General features: G+C 34.1%; 1 protein-coding gene across 1 annotated transcript in view; it reads left to right on the plus strand.

Moving 5' to 3' along the window:
- The window catches only part of TBC1D32 (TBC1 domain family member 32), a 174,437-nt gene that overhangs the window by 41,687 nt on the left and 111,763 nt on the right, over positions 1–20,987 (plus strand). Inside the window, exons 12-16 of the mRNA XM_011358802.2 lie at positions 61–151; positions 3,421–3,561; positions 5,853–5,945; positions 7,904–8,046; positions 9,147–9,274. Of these exons, the coding sequence (XP_011357104.1) occupies positions 61–151; positions 3,421–3,561; positions 5,853–5,945; positions 7,904–8,046; positions 9,147–9,274 (596 nt within the window). The remainder of the gene's footprint in view (positions 1–60; positions 152–3,420; positions 3,562–5,852; positions 5,946–7,903; positions 8,047–9,146; positions 9,275–20,987) is intronic.

Below are 20,987 nucleotides of genomic sequence, written 5' to 3' on the forward strand. Positions count from 1 at the left end.
AGTAATTTTTAATAATTGGACTTGTAGGCTGAAAATTTCTATAATAAGTTATTTTATTAGGTAACTACAGCAGTTCAGCAGTGTGTTCAGTACTTTGAATTATGTGAGACCATGAAAGCTGATGAGATTTGGGGACATTCAAAGCATTTTGGTAAGTATGGTTTTCTCTGTTATATACTTTAAAAAATGGTACATTTTATTAATAAAAAATAATTTAGTAATAACTTTTATATTTGAATAGTTGTTAGTAACATGATAGATTAGATCACTTTGCTGATGTAAAATATTTTTACAAATTTTAAAGATATACCATAATAATGACTTTTTATAACAATAAATGTCTCATCATATTGATTCTTACTAAATGTAGTTCTTCAATTCATCCTAGAGTATATACTCTGGTGTGTTACACTGCAATAATATGTGCTCACTTTTTCTTCTAATATATTAGTCATTTAATCATCACTTATAAATTTTAATGGGAAGAAAATATCTGCAAAATATTATTTTATTATTGGACAACCCACCCTGCTCTGTGTTTCTTCTCTATTTATCTTTAGTTTGAGCTAAAAATAGCCTAGATGTTTCATAATCTGGCCCTAATTGCTCTATTCACTCTTATCTCTAGTTATTGATGAAAGTGAATCTTACAGTCCAGATTCTTCTGTATACCACTGTCTGTACACTTTTGTTATTCTTACTCCTACTGCTCCAATCTGTAACCCTCTACGCTAATGTGTATATTACTTATTGTGAAAAAAAAACAATTTATTTTAAATTTCAAGAAGAATTTTCCGCCTATTCTGAATTTTTATTGTTCTTTACTTACATCTCATAACCAGTCAGATTAATTATGTATTTATCATTCTGTTATTTTATGTAGCTTCTCTAAGCAAAGAGTGAGTTCTCTGAGAATATTTTATTTATTTCTGGGTAAATTTTTTTATCTAATCTCAGTGATAAAAATGGTTAAAGGCCAATAATTAATGGGTTTTGAAAGCTAGTGTTTTGTAGTAGAGGAGAAAGTGCAGAAGCCAGAATTTATTCTTTGAAAGGGAGAAAAAGATTGGAAGAAAAAGGATAGGTAAGTTTATGAAAATTTATTTATAAATTTATAGGTTTTTCTAATTTCTTGATATTAAAATGTGTTTATCTAGCTTTTTTGTTTGTTTGTTTCCTTCCCTATCACTTTACAAACCCTTCATGGCTTTTCTTTTTCCCTTTCTCCTCAGGGCGCTTCACTGGCATTATTCTAATTCTTTCAAAAGTTTTGCTCATTTTTCTTTCCAAGTTTTCTGCCTGCAGTTTTCCAGCTTTACATCATTTCAGTCTTCCATCTTCTCTGGTCCTCAGGAAATTAAGCAGAGAGCGTTTGTGACATAAATCGATAGTTTACATACATGTTTTTCTAATCTCAGCTGTTCTCTTTGTGTTGTTTTGGGATCCTCTTAGATGTTCTTTCTCCAGTGTCCCATAATAGCTATTGCAAGCCTTCACCGGTTTCATAAAGCTCCCTACCTTCCCCTTGCCCACTTTTCTCTTAAGAAGAGACCTTGCTTCCTACTTCATTAAGAAAAATAGAACTTTTCAGATATGAATTCCCCAAATGTCCTGCTTCTATACATACAAATGCATGCTTATATACCATTTTTAATATCCCCTTTGGTCCTTCTGTTCCACATTGATCTCCTTGTTCTCGATTTTGTTTCCATCTGGTATTCTTTGTGTTTTTGTTTTTGTTTTTTTTAGAACCAGCACATTGCTTTACTTGTTACTGTGTCTCCTTTTCTATTGTTGTCTTCCCCTGCATCCTCTAAAACTACTTATATATCTTATATATACACAATTGAGCAAGTTCACATGTACTTTACCTCTCTGCTTCCTTTAGAGAAAATTCTTCTAGGTATTCTGTATACACCCAGGCCCCATTTTTTTTTTTTTTTTTATCTCTTATTCACTTTTCAACTGAGAAATGCGACTTCTGTTTCTGCCACTCCATGACCTTCCCATTATCAACTTTCCCTTTTTTTTGTCCTCATTTTATTGCATTTACCTCTGTTGATACTTTTCCTCCTCTTCCTTGTACCATTGTTTCTTAGATTTCCTCATTCTCATCTAACACATTCTTAGTCACTTGAAGGCTCTTTTCTGTATAAATTTGTACTCACAAAGGTTTTGGCCTTTGTTATTTTCTCACCTTAGTCCACCTGTTCTCTCTTGGGGGAGCTCGTTCATTTGCATGGTTTCAAATATTATATGTTAAATGTATATGGTGACTCTGAGATATTTAAGTCTACACTCCTTTCCTGAATTCTAGACCCGTGTATTCATGTCATACTTAGCATAAATATTTGGATGCTTTATGGAGGACTGATATCACTTTATTCTCTTTCTAGACCTGTTTTCTCCCTTTTAGAATCACTTAAATAGAAGGAAAATTCCTTATGTACACAGATACTTGAATTACGAATTTGATAATTTTCTTACTCTTTCATGGTCCACATGTAGTCCTGTCTAAGACACATTGATTTTATTTTCTTAAAGATTTATTTTTATCTATCTTCTCTTCATTCTTTTTGCTGATACATTTGTTCATGATTTCTTTGATGAGTCTTATTACAAGCCATGACCTTCCATCCACCTTTTATAAAAGTTGCCATCACAGTCAGTTTTACACATGCATCTTTTGACTGTTACTTTCCTGCTTAAAACCCTTTAACTTTGTCCCAGTAAAGCTTATATTCCTTCTGCAGTTAAATTTTCCATGTTATGCCTTTATACTCTCTAGCCTCTTATCTCTCTCACGTGTCCAACCCATTCTCTGTTCATCCCTGACCATTTGCCATACTCTGAATTGAAAGCCTAGTTTCATGCTTCTTATTGGTTTTTGACACCAGTAAATAGTTCAAGGTCTTGTGTAAGACAGATACTCAATAGATCTTGAATGTATGGATGATGAATGGTGAATGGTATATGTTAGAAGATTTTTATTTCTTAGAAATTCTAATTTCATTTGCTAACATGGTTATAAATATGGTCTTTTGTAACATTGATTTTTAATTGGTAAAATTAAATACTAACAAATGTTTTCTATTGATTTCCTTTCTCCCCTGATTTACTCTTGAAGTCTATCTCGATGACAGAAGATAACTCTGACAATCTTAGAGTATTTGTTTTAGAATGAGCACTGTATGCATATGGCACTTTTCTGATAGTTAAATTTTATAATGAATGCTTTCCCCTAGAGATTTAGGTGTTAAATAGGAGAAAGGAAAAATATTGTTTGTTTGTTTTTTAAATTTACACCAAGTGTCCCCATTATGGACTGCAAACTTGTTTAATGTTCAGAAAGGAATGAAGACAGGTACTATAAAACATAATGGCATTAAAATAAACGTAATTGTTTGTGTCTCTCTTAAGGGAACAAACAGAAAACTTTCTACTACTCAGGACAAGAATTACAATATATTTATTTCATCCACTCACTGTGCCTTTTGGGAAGATTATTAATCTATACACATGGCAGAAAGCTATTTCCCATAAAGCTGAAGAATAGAAAAGGTACGTATAATTAGAATAAATGAAGCTGTTCAGATATGATAAGATTTTTGTACTATAAATTATTGGAACTTGGAGATTTTGCATTGTCTCTTCTAGAGTACTTAGCAATATACCTATTAGTCTATTGATGGCTTGTACACCTTGAAGTGTTACATTTTTTTTCTTCTTCAGCATATGCTTTTCCTTCATGTGTAGGTTTTATTTTATTTTTTTATTATTTTTTTTAATCCAGGTTTTTATGCTTACCTTATTTCTCTCTGCCTTTCAAAATCCTAGACATACTGAGTGATCCAGATCTGGATTTAGAACTAGAAAACTTTATTTAAATTCTAGTTCCCTATGAACTAGCTGTTATCTTTTGGGCAAATCACTTAACTGTTATTTCATTTTCTTTATCTATAGAAGTGAAATAATGATATCACTGATACTGGGATCACAGAATTTTGGGGTTGATTACAAACATGAGGTTTGAGAATACTGTTTTATAAACTGCAAAGCCCTGTGCCATTTGATATTTTACTATCTTATTGTTACCCTAAATCCATTTTTAAAGTTTTCTCCATCAAACTTTAGCACATGCTTTTAGTTATCTTCTTTGCCTCCCTTCAAACTTTAAGTCTATCCTAGGAATATAGAATCAGATCAGCAAACTTTTTCTGTAATGTGCCAGATGGTAAATATTTTGGGCCACATACTGTTTGTGTTGCATATTCTCTGTGTGTATGTGTGTGCACACATGCTCACGTATGCAAAAAAGAGTTACCATAGCAGGCCCGAGACTGCCATCTTGCATCTTTAGACCTTGGATGGCAGCTAGGAGCTTGGATATCTATTCCCAGAACAGATAGGAGTGGCTCACTTTGCCTAAACTCTTTGTATACACTACGTGGTTTATGTTGAATACCTGCTTTCCTTCTGGGTGTCTGGAATCCTGGTTATGTGTTAGGCAAAGGTGCTTATGCGATCAATCTTGTGAGGCTGCTTAGTAAATCCTTGAATTTGGGAATGGTTTAGGGGATATCTGACACATTTTACATATCTTTAAAAATTAAAAAAAATATATATTCTTAGCTTGTGAGCTTTATAAAATTAGACTATAATGGCTATAGTTTGCCAGCCCTGTTACAGAGTTATCTTCATTTTGAACACTTTTTTTGGTACTGTTTTTTTAGTTGTTTTATGTACCTGCATCTTTTCTCCTTAGTTAGGCTGATTATGAGCTCCTTGAGAAAAGAAAGTTTTTTATGCTCTTCTCTTGTATTTCCCACGTTAGTGTAATTCTAGGTGTAATGAGCACTCAATAGAGAATTGCCTTTCAAGAAAAGAGCTGTCATTTTATAGGATATTGTTAAACTTTCCAGGAGTAGAAAAATTAACATATACTTGTGATGTTATTGCAGGTATTTAACTGTTTATATGTCTGTCATCTGTAATTTAGCACTTTATGTTGACTTTTAACATATATTTTGGCCTATCAAATATTGCAGGTCATCTCTAAACTCCGTTTTGAAAGATCTATTCTACTGTATTAGTATAGGTCAACATTTACCTTTAAATTTCACATGTGCTTTCACTAGAATCTTTTTATGTGAAGATTCTATGGCAGGGATTGGTAAACTATACTCCATAGGCCAACTCTGGTACACTGTTTTGTATGGGTTGTGAGTCAGGAATGGTTTTTATATTCTTAAATTATTTGAAAAATTTAAAGGAGAATATTTTGTGATATATGGAAAATATATGAATATCAATTTGGTGTATATAAAGTCTTATTGGAAAATGGCCACAATTGTTTATTCGCATATTATCTATGGCTGCCTTAGTACTACAACATCAGAATGATTTATGAAAAAAAATGGCCACAAAGTCTAAAATAGTTACTGTCTGGTCCAGAAAAAGGTTTTGACCTGTGTTCTACAGTGCTATATAGTAACTTAGCTGGACAAACATGTTAAGCTGAATTGTGTTACTCCAATTGAATAAAATCAAACAGTCCTGATCAGATTCATAGATCTGCCTATTGTAGGTTTGTATTAAGTGATTGGTCCACCATAATTGGTAAAACTGCACTTTCACATGGCGCCTGCTACATCACTTACCTTGCCACCTTTTAATTTACTATGTCTAATTTGTTCTGGAATCTTCTGTCTTGGATTATTAGCCCCTTTCTCCTTGATTGTACCACAGTCGCTGTGAAAACAGAATTGGGGCATGGAAGCTCAGTTAAATTTTTCTAAGTTGTAAGGCTGTGCTAGAAAATAATTTTTCTTTTTCTTTTTCTTTTTTTGAAGATTCAGTATCGCTTACAGATCTTCTGGTACTGTTTACCCAACTTATTTATTATGCACCAAGTTGTCCGAAGATAACATCAGCTCCACGTTTAGGTAATTCTGCTTCTATTTTAAATAGAGAAATAGAAAACATCTAAAAATATTCAAATATTCTATTTTCTAGATATTTTGAGTGACCTAGTTTAGTAGAGACATTTCATAAAAGGCAGTACTATTGGTAACAAATTACATTGGTCCTGGAAGTAAACCATGAAATTTAAATTTGTTCATTGATATTTTAAGATGTTCCTAATCTACTGATTTTTTATTTAGAATTAATTTTGCTGAGAATTTTAATGTTCTTTATTAAGATCAAGATTTTCTTAATTAAGAAATGCTATTAAGGGAAGTTCGATTGATAGTAACCAATGTAATCTTTCTTGCCATTCTTTATCCTTTATGTTTTCCTCGTTGTTTTGATTAGCTTGCTTGTTTCAGCTCACATCCAAAACTTTAGGATCTCCACTTACTGAAGAATAAAGCCAAAAAAAAAAAAAAAGAAGTTTTTCAGTAAAATGCTTTTTAGTGTTTAAAAAGTGTTGTAAATATTAACATTTAAAAGATAACATAATTTTTTCTTTGAATATTAATGAAAATTTCAAAGTGAAATATTTTAACAAAACATCCCCATAATCTCTAGACTCATAGTGTCCTAAACCTGGAAGTTACCCTAGAAATGCTGGCATAAATTCTGAGAGGAACTCAAGTGAATCACAGAAAAAAAGTGGTTTGGGCCTTATATTAGAGCTATGATAATACATCTATCAATTGGTAGGTTTTATCTATGCAGTCATAACAGCTTAGTAGTCCTAACGATGGCTTTCAGACTTCTTTCTGCCTTTACAGCATTTACATGTATAAATTACTAGGTGGGGTTCCTCTGCTATATATTCCTACAATATACTGTGCTTTCTTAATGAGAAAAATTTTCCTTCTTTGTTATAATTACTTGTTAGAGTCTTGGTTTACCACCTACTGGATTGTTTTTTGTCTTATTTACTTTTGTCTACAGTGCTTAGACAGTGTCTGGCACATCGTAGGTACTCAAATATAGTAGATAATTGGATGATTGAATGAATGGCCATACGCTCATCGATAATCTCTCTCATTGCAAATGGTTTCTCACCAGAGCTGTTTGAAAAAAAAATTACTTAATTTTATTTCTATTTCTTTTTGTCACATATTGACTTGAAGTCTTAGTATATTCATGGATTATCAAATATTGTAACATAAATTTAGAACTTTGATGTTATTTTAGTGTCGTATCTTACTAAGACAACATCGTTAACCTGTGGTTCCTCAGTCTCTTCATGTAAAACACTATATTTTCTGAGATTATTATGTCAAATAATTTGAAAATACATTAATTTATGAAACTAAAAATATTACATTTATTTTAATGACCATTCCTATTGTTACATTTTAGTGTGTTTGTGTTTTCCTGTATATATTTTAAAAGAAAATCTTAAAAATGCTCATTCATGTCATTGGTTTTATGGTATCACAAGAAGTATACTAGTATATAAGAAAGTTTCTCCTCTCCTCTGCTTTTTCTTGGCCATTATTTTGTCTTAATCACTCTAATTTTCTACCACGATCAACACTTGAATACATTTAAGGAAAATAAAAGTGAATATTATATATAATAATAAAAGCGAAAGTAAGTATTTGCTAAGGAGAGAAAGGTTATAAATTTGCTTCATACGACATCCTCACTGTCAAGCAGTGGTTTAGTGTCAAACTGTAAATGATCTTATATTGTTGTCTGTTGACATTCATTTGTTACTTATTCACTTTTAACTTGAAGATATATTAAGCTAATTGATATCTAAGTTTTCGGTTATAATTTGGTAATACCTCATCCTTTGGGCATTGAGTTGTGTGATTTTTAAAGCATTTAACCTTGTTGATGAACTTTCTGGAATAGCAATAGCTAACCTATAAGTAAAAGATATATTAAGTACTTAATATTTAAAGTTTTAGTTAAAAAAAATTTACTTCTTGCTGTACAGAGAATTACGCTCCCGCAAGTATGGTGACTGAAGTTCTGCGCGTACTCTGTGATCACAAAGAATGTGCAATTGAATGCTTATATAACAACACTGTTGTTGAGGCACTTCTTCAGCCTGTGCATAATTTAATGAAAGGAACTAAGGTTGGTATTATTCACTAAAGAGAAGAAGTCTCTTATTAGGGTATTAGTGAATATTAAGTAGGACTTTATTTCTAAATTTTATGTATTTGAAATATTTTATTACACCATCTTTCTACATATGAACATATTTTATTCAAAGATTTTTTATTTTTTATTAAATTATAGTTTATGCAGTCAGTTGATTTATTAGTTATGATTGTGGGAGAAAAATACACATAACATCTTAAAAATTTTTTTTCTAGTTAGGCTTAGCTATGCTGATTGTAAGGACTGAGAAAAGTTATTCTATTAAGAAGCTGTTTGCCTTGTAAGTCTAATAAACCTTGTGAATGTTATGTTATTTGTTTTAGTGGAAATTTTATAGCCTTTGGAAATATTATTTTTTTGAAGAGTTAAAGAGTTATATGAAGAACTAGTATAACTTGAGGAAAAAAGCTTATAGACATCCCAATTCTAGACATATGTATGTCTCTCTATAGTTTGTACGGTATATTCCCTCACATTATATAATTCAGTCCTCACAACTGCGGTGCAAAGAAGTGACTTTGTAAAGGTCAGATATTTAATGGAATTGCTACAACTACTAGTGCTGCTGTCTAAGATATCCTTCCACTTCTATTACTTAAGCTTCTGGAGAATGACTTAAAGCTTATCAGTAAGCTAAGGCATTTTGCCTTTTGTGTTATGTAGTGGTTTTATTGGTTTCATCTCCTTTCCACACCTATTCCTTAATGCACTGAGCAACTGCTCACCTATTCATGTATTCGTTATTCATTATTCATTCAGAAAACATTAAGGATGTATATGAATATGGTATGAAGTATGGAATTCTGGGAAATTAAAGGAGTATAATAATAAATTATTTTGATGACTTATAGTTAACCTTAGTAAAACAAATTAAGTAGAGAAGAAACAAATAGAATACCTAATACAGCTTAATATAATAGAATGCCATAAATAGTATTGTGAAATATAATCATAACGTTCTTTTTGTTGTGGCAATATAACTTCATTAAACTATACTACTACCCTTGAATTTTAGTCTGTGCTATGTTAGCATGTCATAAAATCGTATAATTTGTTATATTTTTAATATACAGTCTGCTTCAAATTGCTCTGAAACAGCTTTAATTCATATAGCTGATATTTTGGCAAGAATTGCATCCATAGAAGAAGGACTTACCTTACTTCTTTATGGAGAAAATATGAACTCTTCTGAAGAAAAATGGTATGTGTTTGTTTTTAATAATTTGTAGAATTTTTACCATCTTTTCTCAATCTAATTCAAAGTTTCCAAAATGTCATGCTATTTGTCAATGAAAATCTGGATAGCTATTCTACGTAGAGTCAGGTTTCCTGACCAGCCACTAATAATGTGTTAGATTATCTTCAGAAAGTTGAAGGAGTATTCAGGATTGTGGACTATACAGGCAGAGCAGGCTTTGATATCTGTAATTCAAAAATGAGAATAGGAAGTTTCACTCTAGATAGGATATTTTTGCTCCCTTGGACTTTTCTATTTTAAGATCCCAAAGCCACACATAACTGATTCAAGTCAAACCTCAAAAATGGCACACAAGGGAAAAGCTGACTACTTCCTCATCTTCCTCTGTACCCTTACTTGATTCCATCTCCTGGCTCAGCCAACAGTCACATTTTGGCTCTGCTTCTAGACTTCTCTGCAGTTTTGACGATGTATCAAACATATGTTCATATTCATAGAATTTTTATTCTCTCTTTATAAAAATTGTATCATATACATTACTCTGCAGTTTTTATGTGTAATCATGAGCATCTTCCTAGGTAAATACAGAAGAAACACTATTCCTAACAATTCCATAACACTTTTTGATATGGCTTTACCTTAATTTATTCAGACTTTCCCTCAACTAATGGATATCAGGTAGTGTCTTGTATTTTGCCTCAAAAATAATGTCGTAATAAATGTTCTTTTACTTTATCCTGTTATATGACTGATTACATTAATTGATTTTTGAATATTAAACCAGGCTTGCATACCTGGAATAAAACTCATTTGGCTGTGGCATATAATTACTTTTATACATTGTTGGATTTGATTTGTTAATATTTGTTGAGAATTTTTGAGTCTATGTTCATGAGAGATGGGTTTGTAGTTTTTGTAATATCTTTTTCTGATCTCGATATTGTAATGCTGACCTTATAATGAATTAGGAAGTACTCCTCTACCTTTTGGAAGAGATTGTAGGGAATTAGTATAATTTCTTCCTTTAAATATTTGATGGAATTTACTAGTGAACCTATTTGGGCTTGATATTTTCTGTTTTGGAAGATTATTAATTGATTCAGTTTCTTTAAAAGATGTCAATTATATCCAGTTGATTGATATTGGTGTTCAGTTCAGCTATGTCTTTACTGGTTGTCTTCATGCTGGATCTGTCAATTATTGATAGAGGGGTATTGAAATCTTCAGCTATATTAGTGAATTCATCTGTTTCTCCCTGCAGTTCTTCTCTTCCTCCTTGCAGTTGTATCAGTTTTTGCTTCATGTATTTTGACACTGTTAGTTACATACACATTAAGGATTGTTGTGTCTTTTTGGAAAACTGACCTCTTTTTTATTATGTAATGCCCCTCTTTGATAATTTTTCTTGCTATGAAGTCTACTCTGTCTAAAATTAATATAGCTACGCCAGCTTTCTTTTGATTGTCAGCATGGTGTATCTTTCTCCATCTTTTTACTTTTGATAACTCTTTGTCTTTATATTTAAAGAGGGCTTTTATAGACAACATATAATTGGGTCTTTTTAAAAAAAACTATTTGACAGCCTGTCTTTTAATTAACATATATATAGTTGACATTAGAGTGATTATTGATATAGTTCAATATCTACCATATTTATTACTGTTTTCTACTTGTTGCCCTTGTTCACTCTCTTTTTTTTTCTTCTATTCCTTTTCTGCCTTATTTTATTTATTATTCCATCATATATGTGTGTGTTAATCTGTTTACATCTGAGAACATTTTGTCCTTCTGGTAATAGTCACACAGGACCGAGGTCTTTAAATGGTTCACCATTTAATCTTCGCAGTAGCTAAGCAGGGCAGGGGAGCTCTGTGGGCATCTTCATTATATAGATGGAGACATTGAGGCTTGGATTTCCTTTAGTATAAGGGGAGTGATTTTTTTTCATTTCTTTCTTTCTGTTTATTTTTGACTTATTTCACACTAATTATTATTATTATTTTTGCCTACAAAAATAACACATTTCCTGGCAGTGAGCTTGGGAAGGAGGGAGGTGGCAACAGTAATTAAGTTGAACAGCAGCTTGGAATGAGGTTTAGGCGCAGGAGCCCTGGTTCAGACCACTTGGGTTTGTATCTCAGCTCCACCACTCAGCCATTGCACTTCTCTGGGCCTGAATGTCCTCACCTTTGAATTAGCGATAATCAGCACTACTGTCTTCACAGGGCTGTTGAAACTTTAAACATGTTACCATGTGTTGAGGCACTAAAAGCTAGCTTTTAGTGTGCACACATAGCATGTGCCTTATAGAAAGTGGGCTGGTGCTGTGTGTGGTGTTTTTTTCAAGTATCTAACAGATTTTGTGGAAGGTAAACTTTCTGAAATCCCACCTATCTCAGATGGAATAAATACATTTGCATACTTGGCTGATAGCTTGGTTGGGTGGAGACCAAAGACAGGGTTACATTGTCTGTTTTCCCGCCTGCGCTATTATCAAGTTTCATGTCTGAGTTTCTTCTTTTCCAGGAGGCTTTTTTGCCTCTGAAAGTTTCTAAGCCTGATGTTTCATGAGTGTTAACTTGTTGTAGGCCTTTTTAACTTTTTTTGGGCTTTAGCTGGACAATTTTAGGCTGAAGACTTAAATCCTTTGGCACAGAGGACTTTGCTTCTATTGGGTGTTTGATCATTTCTCTGCTTCTGCTTTCTTTTTCTTGTGCTACTGTGAATTGGATGCCGAATTCCCAGGAGTGAGCCTCTGGGTCCCTTAGCTTTTCCCTCATAGTTCTGCTTTTTAGTCTCTTTGTTTTGCACATAGAAGATGTTTTTGAATTTACTTTGATAATCATTTTTACTTTCTAAGAGATCTTATTCTTGGTTTGGTATTTTTCATACTTGTCAGATGGGCTGGGTTTTCCTGCCTTGGGGAGTACATGTCTCACTGCCAGAGCCCAGGGCCAGTGGGGGAGGGCCCCTCCTCCAGAATGCTGACTCCAGCCCCTCCGACTCCCTGTCTAGTCAGGTGCCACGTGGCTGTTCTTAGCTGTGCCTGGCTTCCAACTCTGAGCCTCTCAGGCTTCCCTTCTCCAGAACAACACTGTCCAACAGAGCTTTATGTTATGATGGAGCATTCTGTATCTGCATTGTTCAGTAACGGTACCACTAGCCACCTGTGGCTGTTGAGCACTTGAAATATGATTAGCGTGACCAAACTAAGTCATGAATTTTATTTGATTTCAATTTAAAAAGTAAATGTGGCTAGTAGCTATAGTATTTAACACTCTAGAGAATAAACCTACCAGGATGAGAAAGAGTTGTGGAATGGGAGACTTAGACCACGCCTCCTGTTTGCAGCCCCACCCATGTCCTGCCCTTGGCAGTCCTGGTGTCTCAGACTATTGGACTTGGGCTTTGCCTGAGTTCTGCAGCTCAGCTTCTCTTGGGCTGCTTCCCAGTTCCTATGTTTCTCGCTGCTGTTTTCTACCTTTAAGTCACTGCCAACATCTTTTGGCTACTGTTTCTTCTCTTCTTTTTCATTGTGGGTTTATATCTCTATTTCTTGACCCTCTAAAAAATGTTTGTTCCTGTGGCTTGCAGGGAAGGTGCTAAGTTAAGCATGTGGTTTTACTGCCATGATCAATCTGCTTTCTCGGTTATCTGTTTTTGCTTAATGGCTGTGATATATTTCCATATCTCTCAGTGCGGTAGTTAGCTGTTCTCATCTATTCTCAGAGTTCTCTGCTTTCCTCTGAGGTCAGCTTTTCTATGTTATTTGGTCTTTTCGTATTGCTTGTTCTGTTCATATTTAAGACAAAATGGATGTAGATAACGATTCCTCCACTTATATTTTTTAGTAAGTTAGAGAGTTTCCAGCTAGACATTTTCTGAACAGGATTCCGATTGGCAACTTTTATATCTCATAGATTCTACCAGATAATTTTCTACTGTTTTAGGATTTTTAACTTCTTGCTGGCAGTGTATGAAAAGCATGGAGTGCCTTTTTTTCATATTTTGTCAGGACTACGCATTCAGTTTGAAAAAGTTTTGGCAACCTAATGGGTGAAAGATCTAATTTGGATCAATATTGATCTGACTCTTTTTGAATTTGAGCATCTCATTGCTCCTACAGAGATACGATTATTCATTATTTCCGTTTCCTAATCATAATATCCTTCTCATATTAGTTATCCATTTTTTAGTTTGATTTTTCATTGACTAAAAGTTTTATATGCATACGGTAAACATGTAAAGCTTGTTATAAAAAGCAGCAATTCCTTTCTTGTTCCAGGGGTAACTACTTTTGGCTGCTTTCGATGTTTTCTTTCGATTTTCCTTCTATATCATTGATATTATAATACCTTTCGATTTTAGTTTAAGGCATTATCTATTGAGTTTTTACAATGATTTATCTGTTCTCATTACTCCATCTACCCATATACACACACCTGGCCTCCCCAGTTCCCCACCAATTTGTGCAATATAATTGAACAACAGCTTGGTTAGTCATACTATAGCCACCTTATGAACAATCTTAAGAGCCCAGCCATGTGATTACTTTTCTTTCACAATTTCTTGTTGTCTCTTTTGTTAATAATTTTTTCTGAGACCAGTCAAGATGGTGTAGAAGGTAGAGGCTGTGCACATCTCTTTTCATGACCACACCAAAATTATAACAAAACTACAGAGCAACCAGCATGCGGAGTCACCTGAGGTCTAGCTGAACAGGAGCCCTACATCTAGGGATGAAAATAACAGGTTACATCAAACTGGTAGGAGGGGCAGAGATGTGAAATGGCCTTGTTCCACAACCGTGTGTGGCAATCGAGAATCGGGAGGCTATGTTGGCTGCAGAGCCCCCTCTCCCCGCCCGAAGAGTGAGAGGTCCCAGCTCCACACTGGGCTCCCCGGCCTGGGGTTCCAGCACTGGGAAGAGAAGTCTCCACAATCACTTGTTGTGAAAACCAGCAGAGAATGAGGCTAAGATGAGGGCTGTGGAAGTTTCAGATGTTCCTCTTAAAGGTCCACACCTGGCCTTACTCACTGACCAACTCATTCTCTCTGATCTCTAGCACTGAAGCAGCTGCTTGAGGGGTGCCAGTGACATAAAGGGAGGCACTGAGATGTCAGGCTTCAGGGCAAGGGCTAGAGGGGCAGCTTTCTCCTGGACAGAAGTGCTGGAGGTATCCATTGTTACTTTGTTGAACTTTCCCTGTTCCAGCCTGTGGAAGCAGGTGCCACCATAGCTGAGTCACCATCAAACTGGATAACACAGGTCACTCTGTCCAGAGGATTCCTTGGGACTCCCCATCTCTCAACTTGTGTGCCTGCCTGAACTACTTACAGTGGTTTATTCCATACAAATAGGCTGTCTTGGCATCTGCTGCAGACTTTCCTAAAATCTCTCAAAGGCTCACAAAATCCAAAGAAGCAACATCTGGCTTCAGCATGCTCTGTACCCCTTGCTGAGCAGCCCCAAGCCCCACACTAGTGGCAGCCAGCCTTGGTTTCTGACTTGGCCCCTCAAGGCACCTATAAGCCTAATACAGGTGGATGCCATCTATGGATTGCTTGGTGACTCTTACTAGGTGGCCCTGAGGTGCATAGGCTGTGGCTGAATTTGGACTGCTGCTGGACCCCTCCCAGGACTGTGCCACTGGGCCCCACAGCACACCTACTACGTAAAGTCAGTCTACTAAGACTGAGAGACTTAGATGCCCTACCTAATGCATAGAAACAGACACAGGGAGGCAACCAAAATGGAGAGACAAGGAAGCATATCCCACATGAAAGAAGAAAACAAAGCCCCAGAAAAAGAATTCACCAAAATGGAGACAAGCAATCTACCAGATGCAGAGTTTAAAACACTGGATATAAGGATGCTCGAAGAACTTAGGGGAAGAGTAAGTGAATTCAGTGAGAACTTTAACAAAGAGAAAACATAAAATTGGAGATGGAAAACATAATAATCAGTCAGAAATGAAGAATACAGTATCTGAGATGAAGAGTACATCAGGGAGAATCAACAGAGTGGATGAAGCGGAGGATCGAATCAGTGACATAGAGTATGGGATAACGGAGGACACTCAATAGAACAGCAAAACAGAAAAGCATCCAAGAAAATAAAGATAGTTTAAGGGGTCTCTGAGACAACATTGCATAATAACATTGGCATCATAGGGGTACCAGAAAGAGAAGGGAGAGAGCAAGAAATTGAAAACCTATTTGAAGAAATAATAATGGAAAACTTCCCTAACCTGGTGAAGGAAATAGACATACAACCCCAGGAAGTTCAGAGAGTCCCAAACAAAATGGACACAAATGGGCCCACGCCGAGACAAATCATAATTAAAATGCCAACAGCTAAAGACAAAAAGAGAATCTTAAGAACTGCAAGAGAAAAGCAATTAGTTATCTATATATAAGGTAGCTTATTTCTTAACAGAAACTTTGCAGGCCAGCAAGATGATGAAAACCTAGGACCTGCAGCCAAGAAGATTACTTTACCCAGAAAAGCTATCATTTAGAATCGAAGGATAGATAAAGAAGTTTCCCAGACAAGAAAAAGCTAAAGGAGTTCATCACCACCAAGCCAGTATTACAGGCAATGTTGGAGGGACTTCTTTAAGAAGAAGAAAATAATATGAATCAAAAATATAAATAAAGAATGGCAATAACTACATATCTATCAACAAGTACTTCAAACGAAAGAGAATTAAATGCTCTAATCTAAAGACAGAACTGAATGGATAAGAAAACAAGACCCTTACGTAGGCTGCTTACAAGAGACTCACTTCATATTAAAACACACACACAGACGGAAAGTAAAGGGATGGAAAAAGGTATTTCATGATGGACCTAGAGGTTATTGTGCTGAGTGGAGTAAGTCAGAAAATCAAATGCCATATGATTTCACGTATACGTGGAATCTAAAGAAGAAAATAACCCCCCCACACACCAAACTCATATATACAGAACATTTTGAGGGTTACCAAATGGGAGGGATATTGGGAGGGTCAATGAAAAGAGGGAATGGATTAAGAAGTACAAATTGGTAGTTACAAAATAGTCATGGAGATGTAAAGTCTAACATAAGGAATATATAGCCAATAATGTAATAACTACGTACGGTGTCAGAGGGGCACTAGATTTATTGTGGTGATCACTTGTGTTATATAGGTGTCTAATCACTATATTGTACACCGGAAACTAATATAATATTGTATGCCAACTATAACTGAAAAAGAAAAAAATGTTATTAATAGTGAAAAAATTTTTTTCTTTTGTTGGGATAGTTGTCAATGTACTTAACTTTCACTGCATTGCTAAATTAGTCTTTCCTAATTAATTAAATCTCTTAGTATGGTCAGACAAATTCTACTAATTTAATTTTGTTAAAGGCATTTTTTTTTTTTTTTTTTTTTGAGCCTTCCAACCTATTTTATTTAGGACTGATTGCTGCCTTGGTTCTGGTGCATAGCTTTTATTCTGGTAACAACCTTTATCATTATTAGGTGGCTTTATCTCCCCCTGACCTTTCTGGAAGCTTTTCAGTCTTATTAGTATTCTGAAATTTTATGTTAATGTTTCTTGATATAGTTCTTTTATCTACTTGATGGATATTTTTAATATGAAGAGTTATGTCTTTCATTTCACTGAAAACAGTTGGATTACTTCATTTCGCATATGTGTGGTTTTCTTAAACTCTTTTTATTTGGATTTGAACTTTTTTATCTTTCTGTTTTCTGTGCCTCTCTTTTGTTTCTTTTTTACTTTTTAAAAATCTTCCAGAAAATTTCTTCTGCTTTATTTTCTAGCCCTTCTGTTGAAATTGAGGTTTTCATTTCTTGTGTGTGTGTGTGTGTGTGTGTGTGCGTGCGTGTGTGTGTTTAAGAAGAGCACATTCTTTAGCATCCTATTTTTGTTTCATGAATATAAGTTCTTTTAATTTCTCATTTTCTTTTTTTCTTCCAAATTGATTTTTCTGTTTGTTGTTTTGGTCTTTCACTTTTAAATTAGAGATTTTTTCATATATTTAAAAATCAATAGTAAAGCTGCTTAAATATTTTACAGGAAGATGAGACATCACTTGTGGCCTTTGCTCTAGAACCTTGCCATGGTATTTTTTGGGGGAACCTCTGATGTCAGTATCTTTAGTCTTTTCTTTCTTCTGCTCAGATTCCATAGAGAAGGCTCTCCGAGTTAGCCGGCAGAAGGGAGTATAAGCCTAGTGCACTGGGTAGAAAAGGTTATGGGTCTCATGATTTAGTATATAAACTTTGATTTGATACTCTGGTACCCTTTACTGTTCTTGATCTCTGTCCACCTTCCAAGAGATACACCACAGTGGCTACATGGGATGTGGGAGGGAAACTAGAGGTCAGACTCTCTAAAACCAACTTTCAGAGAGCTCTTCTATTTTCAGTTCCACTTTTATCCCTAATTCCAGATACATTTGGTGCCACCAATTTGAGTTTTTTTGAGACAGTCTATTAACTAAATCATGTTGATTCTGTTTTCCACACTGGCTGATGATTCAGTTTTTCCAGGTTCTGAATTACATGTATTTTCTGTTTTCTAGGTTCCAAAATTTTGTTACTATCACATTTTTTCTTCTTGTCCTTGATAGCTATAAAATTCTTCTGAAAATTCCCTTTACTTTTGCATTTTAGTAGTTTTGAGAGGGAGCAAATGCGAATGTATTTGTTCAACCTGCTGTATTTAACTGGATGTATTTTTGTAATTCATACGTAACAATTCTTTTTTTTTTTTTTTAATTGGAAAGACTAACCCTTTGTCACGGGTTCTGATGTTTCTTTATTGTCCATCACATCCCTAATTTATTTATTTTTTCTGCTTGATAGATATAATTTATCGTATGCAGTCAGGTTTTTTCCAATCATTGTCTTTATGATTTCTAGGTTTTTTTTTTTTTTTTTTAAGAAAGTCTCTACATTGACGTTAAACAGATAAGACATAAAATATCAGAAAGAATATCTTCAGAATTCTCATCATGCATTGGTTAAGAGTTTCCGATTATTTCTATTAGCAAAAGACTGGTGTCATCTCAAATGTCCAATAACAGGAGGCTAGTTGATTAAATCATATTCACACAAAGGAGCACTTAACAGCTATTCAAAGGGAATGAGGAATTTTTTAATAAACTGCTGTGGAATTACCTTTAGGACATATTGTTAAATGAAAAAATAAAACAGGAATGTTTATAGAATGTTGCCTTTTATATAGTAGAAGAGAATATGAATAAATAAAATTATATTTTTTCAAAAGGGAATGATGAAAGGATAAAAATAATGAAATAGTTTTAGGGGAAGGGAGAAAAATATGTGGATAGATAGTTATGGATGTAGTACATCTTGTGTTATACCTTGATTGTACCTAGATTTGACTTTGGACTCATGTAGCTACTAGCTGTTTTACATACTAAATGTAAAACAAAGTTAAAGTAAAAAAAGTCAAAAAAAAATTCAGACAAATGGAAAGCAGTGAACTTAACTATCAAACAATAAAGTTAGTAATATACACATGCAGTGAAAAGAATTACTTCAAGTGACCTAATTAGGTTGAATATTTCTGGTGGGAGGTATTCTAAGGTAGAAAAAAAAAAAAAAGAAAAAATCTTCAAAGTAATCTTAAACTGCATTTAGTATATTTTGAAACTATTATGCACATATTCTAAGATATAGCATAAGGAGCTATGATTTCAACATAAGAGAAGAAATAAAAGTATAAAATTAAAAAAATTAAACTTGAATTTTAAATTCATAATAGAAATATAAATATGAGCTTATTACTTATTTTTCTTTAAAAATGACACTTAGAACTTGCACCGAAAAGGCCTAGAAGTAATGGCAAGCCCTTGACAATGAGCTGGCAACCAGATCGTTGTCTCTATCTTTTGCTCTAAGAGGCAGGGGTCCTTGAAAAAATAGCTGTTTCCTGGTTAGGCCAGTAAATGTGCAAGGTAATCCTGGAATATGTTACTATTCTAGGCAGTAAGAAAATTATTTAGGATTAATGGGATGGGGTTGTGTCAAAAGTACCTCTAAGCTACCAGAGTTTAAGATGGGCAATTTGAGGATCAAGAAAATAATGACTGCAGTGGATTGAAATATATAAGATATAAAAAACATGAGTTTAAATAGATAGTAAAATATAGAAATTTTACAAAAAAGAACTTGTTACTCATGTGATTTTGAGGGTGCCAACTCATTACTTTGTAAATTGATAAAGATTCAAGCATTGTTTTCAGCTTTTGCTGTACAGACTGTATTTTAATATTACTATTAAGTTACTGTGGAAAAAGTTCTTCATAGAAAAATTTAACTAATAAATACTAATTAAATAATATAATTAGAAAATCACCATTTGTAAACCCCTAATGAAATAGTAGATTTAGGAATTGATCATGAATTGATGCTAAAATCATTAGGTGGAGGTCTAATGAGGAGAGTTCAGGCTTGTACCATCTTACTAATTGATTATTAGCATCACTAAAATTGGGACAACAAGATAAGTTCCTTATGATACAATGTAATAGGAGGCACACAACAGCAACCACCTAAGAAGATGTTTTGCCAAGAAAAAAAATAAATTGAACTTAAATCTAATTAAGCTTCTAGATATAATTATTACTTAATAAGAAATATTGGGAACTAGAGGAACACTTTAAATGACACCGTGATGAAGCAATTATTTAAATAAAGAATGGACAGTAAAAACAACTGTATCTCCAACAAATCAGTGGCATTGGGGAAAAAACAGAAGGGGCCTAAAACAGCCATAACAAATTAATGCACTCTTTGGAACTTGTTTGAGTTCTGATTTGAACAAATCTATTGTAAAAAGACAACCTTAAGACAAGAATTTTGATATAAGGTGACTATCAGATAATATTAAGAACTTATAATTTTGTTAGGTGGGGTATTGGCATGTAAAATAGAAACCTTGATCAGAATTGTACACTGGGTAAAATAATATGATGTCTGGGATTTATCATATAATCTCCAGCAATGTTGAGGAGAGGGGTGGTCAGGGAACAGATAAAATAAGATTGGATAACGGTTGAAGATGGTTGAGGTGTACATGGAAAGTCAGTACCTTGTTCCATATACTGCCTACTGTTTTTATGAAGGCGTTGTTTTCTTAATCCAACAACCTAATTAATAGTATGCTACTCTGGAGCCAGACAGCCTGGTTTTGTTGAGTCCCCGCTCCACCTCTTATTAGCCCTGTGATATTATTCAAGTTACTTAATCTATGTAAGTCTTAATTATATTTCCTTACTTGTAAAAATTGAAAAATAATTAACCTACTTTATAGAGTTATTGTAAGGATTAAATGAGTTAATACATTTAAAATACTTAGAACAGAGCTTGGCACATGATAAACATTTACTGTGTTCTTTATCTATTACTATTATTACTATTAAAGTGTCCCAGCTTTTGAGATAAGGGGAACCACATACCATTAATATACTGGGGAAGGTATAACCAATACTAGGAACTGAGAATTTGGGATTAAGCAAAGTTGCATATGGCCCTGGACCCATTGGGTCTACAACCTTTAACTGTTTAAGTTTTGTTGCTCTTTCTATCTTTATATTCTTTTCTTTCTTCTACTGATAGTGCTCTCATTATTAGCCATCTGCACATGGGAGGGAATCAGCATATTGACCTGTCAGAGAAAAGCTAGAGAAGGACTA

This window comes from Pteropus vampyrus, unplaced genomic scaffold (assembly GCF_000151845.1).
Source record: "Pteropus vampyrus isolate Shadow unplaced genomic scaffold, Pvam_2.0 Scaffold43, whole genome shotgun sequence".
Lineage (NCBI taxonomy): Eukaryota > Metazoa > Chordata > Mammalia > Chiroptera > Pteropodidae > Pteropus > Pteropus vampyrus.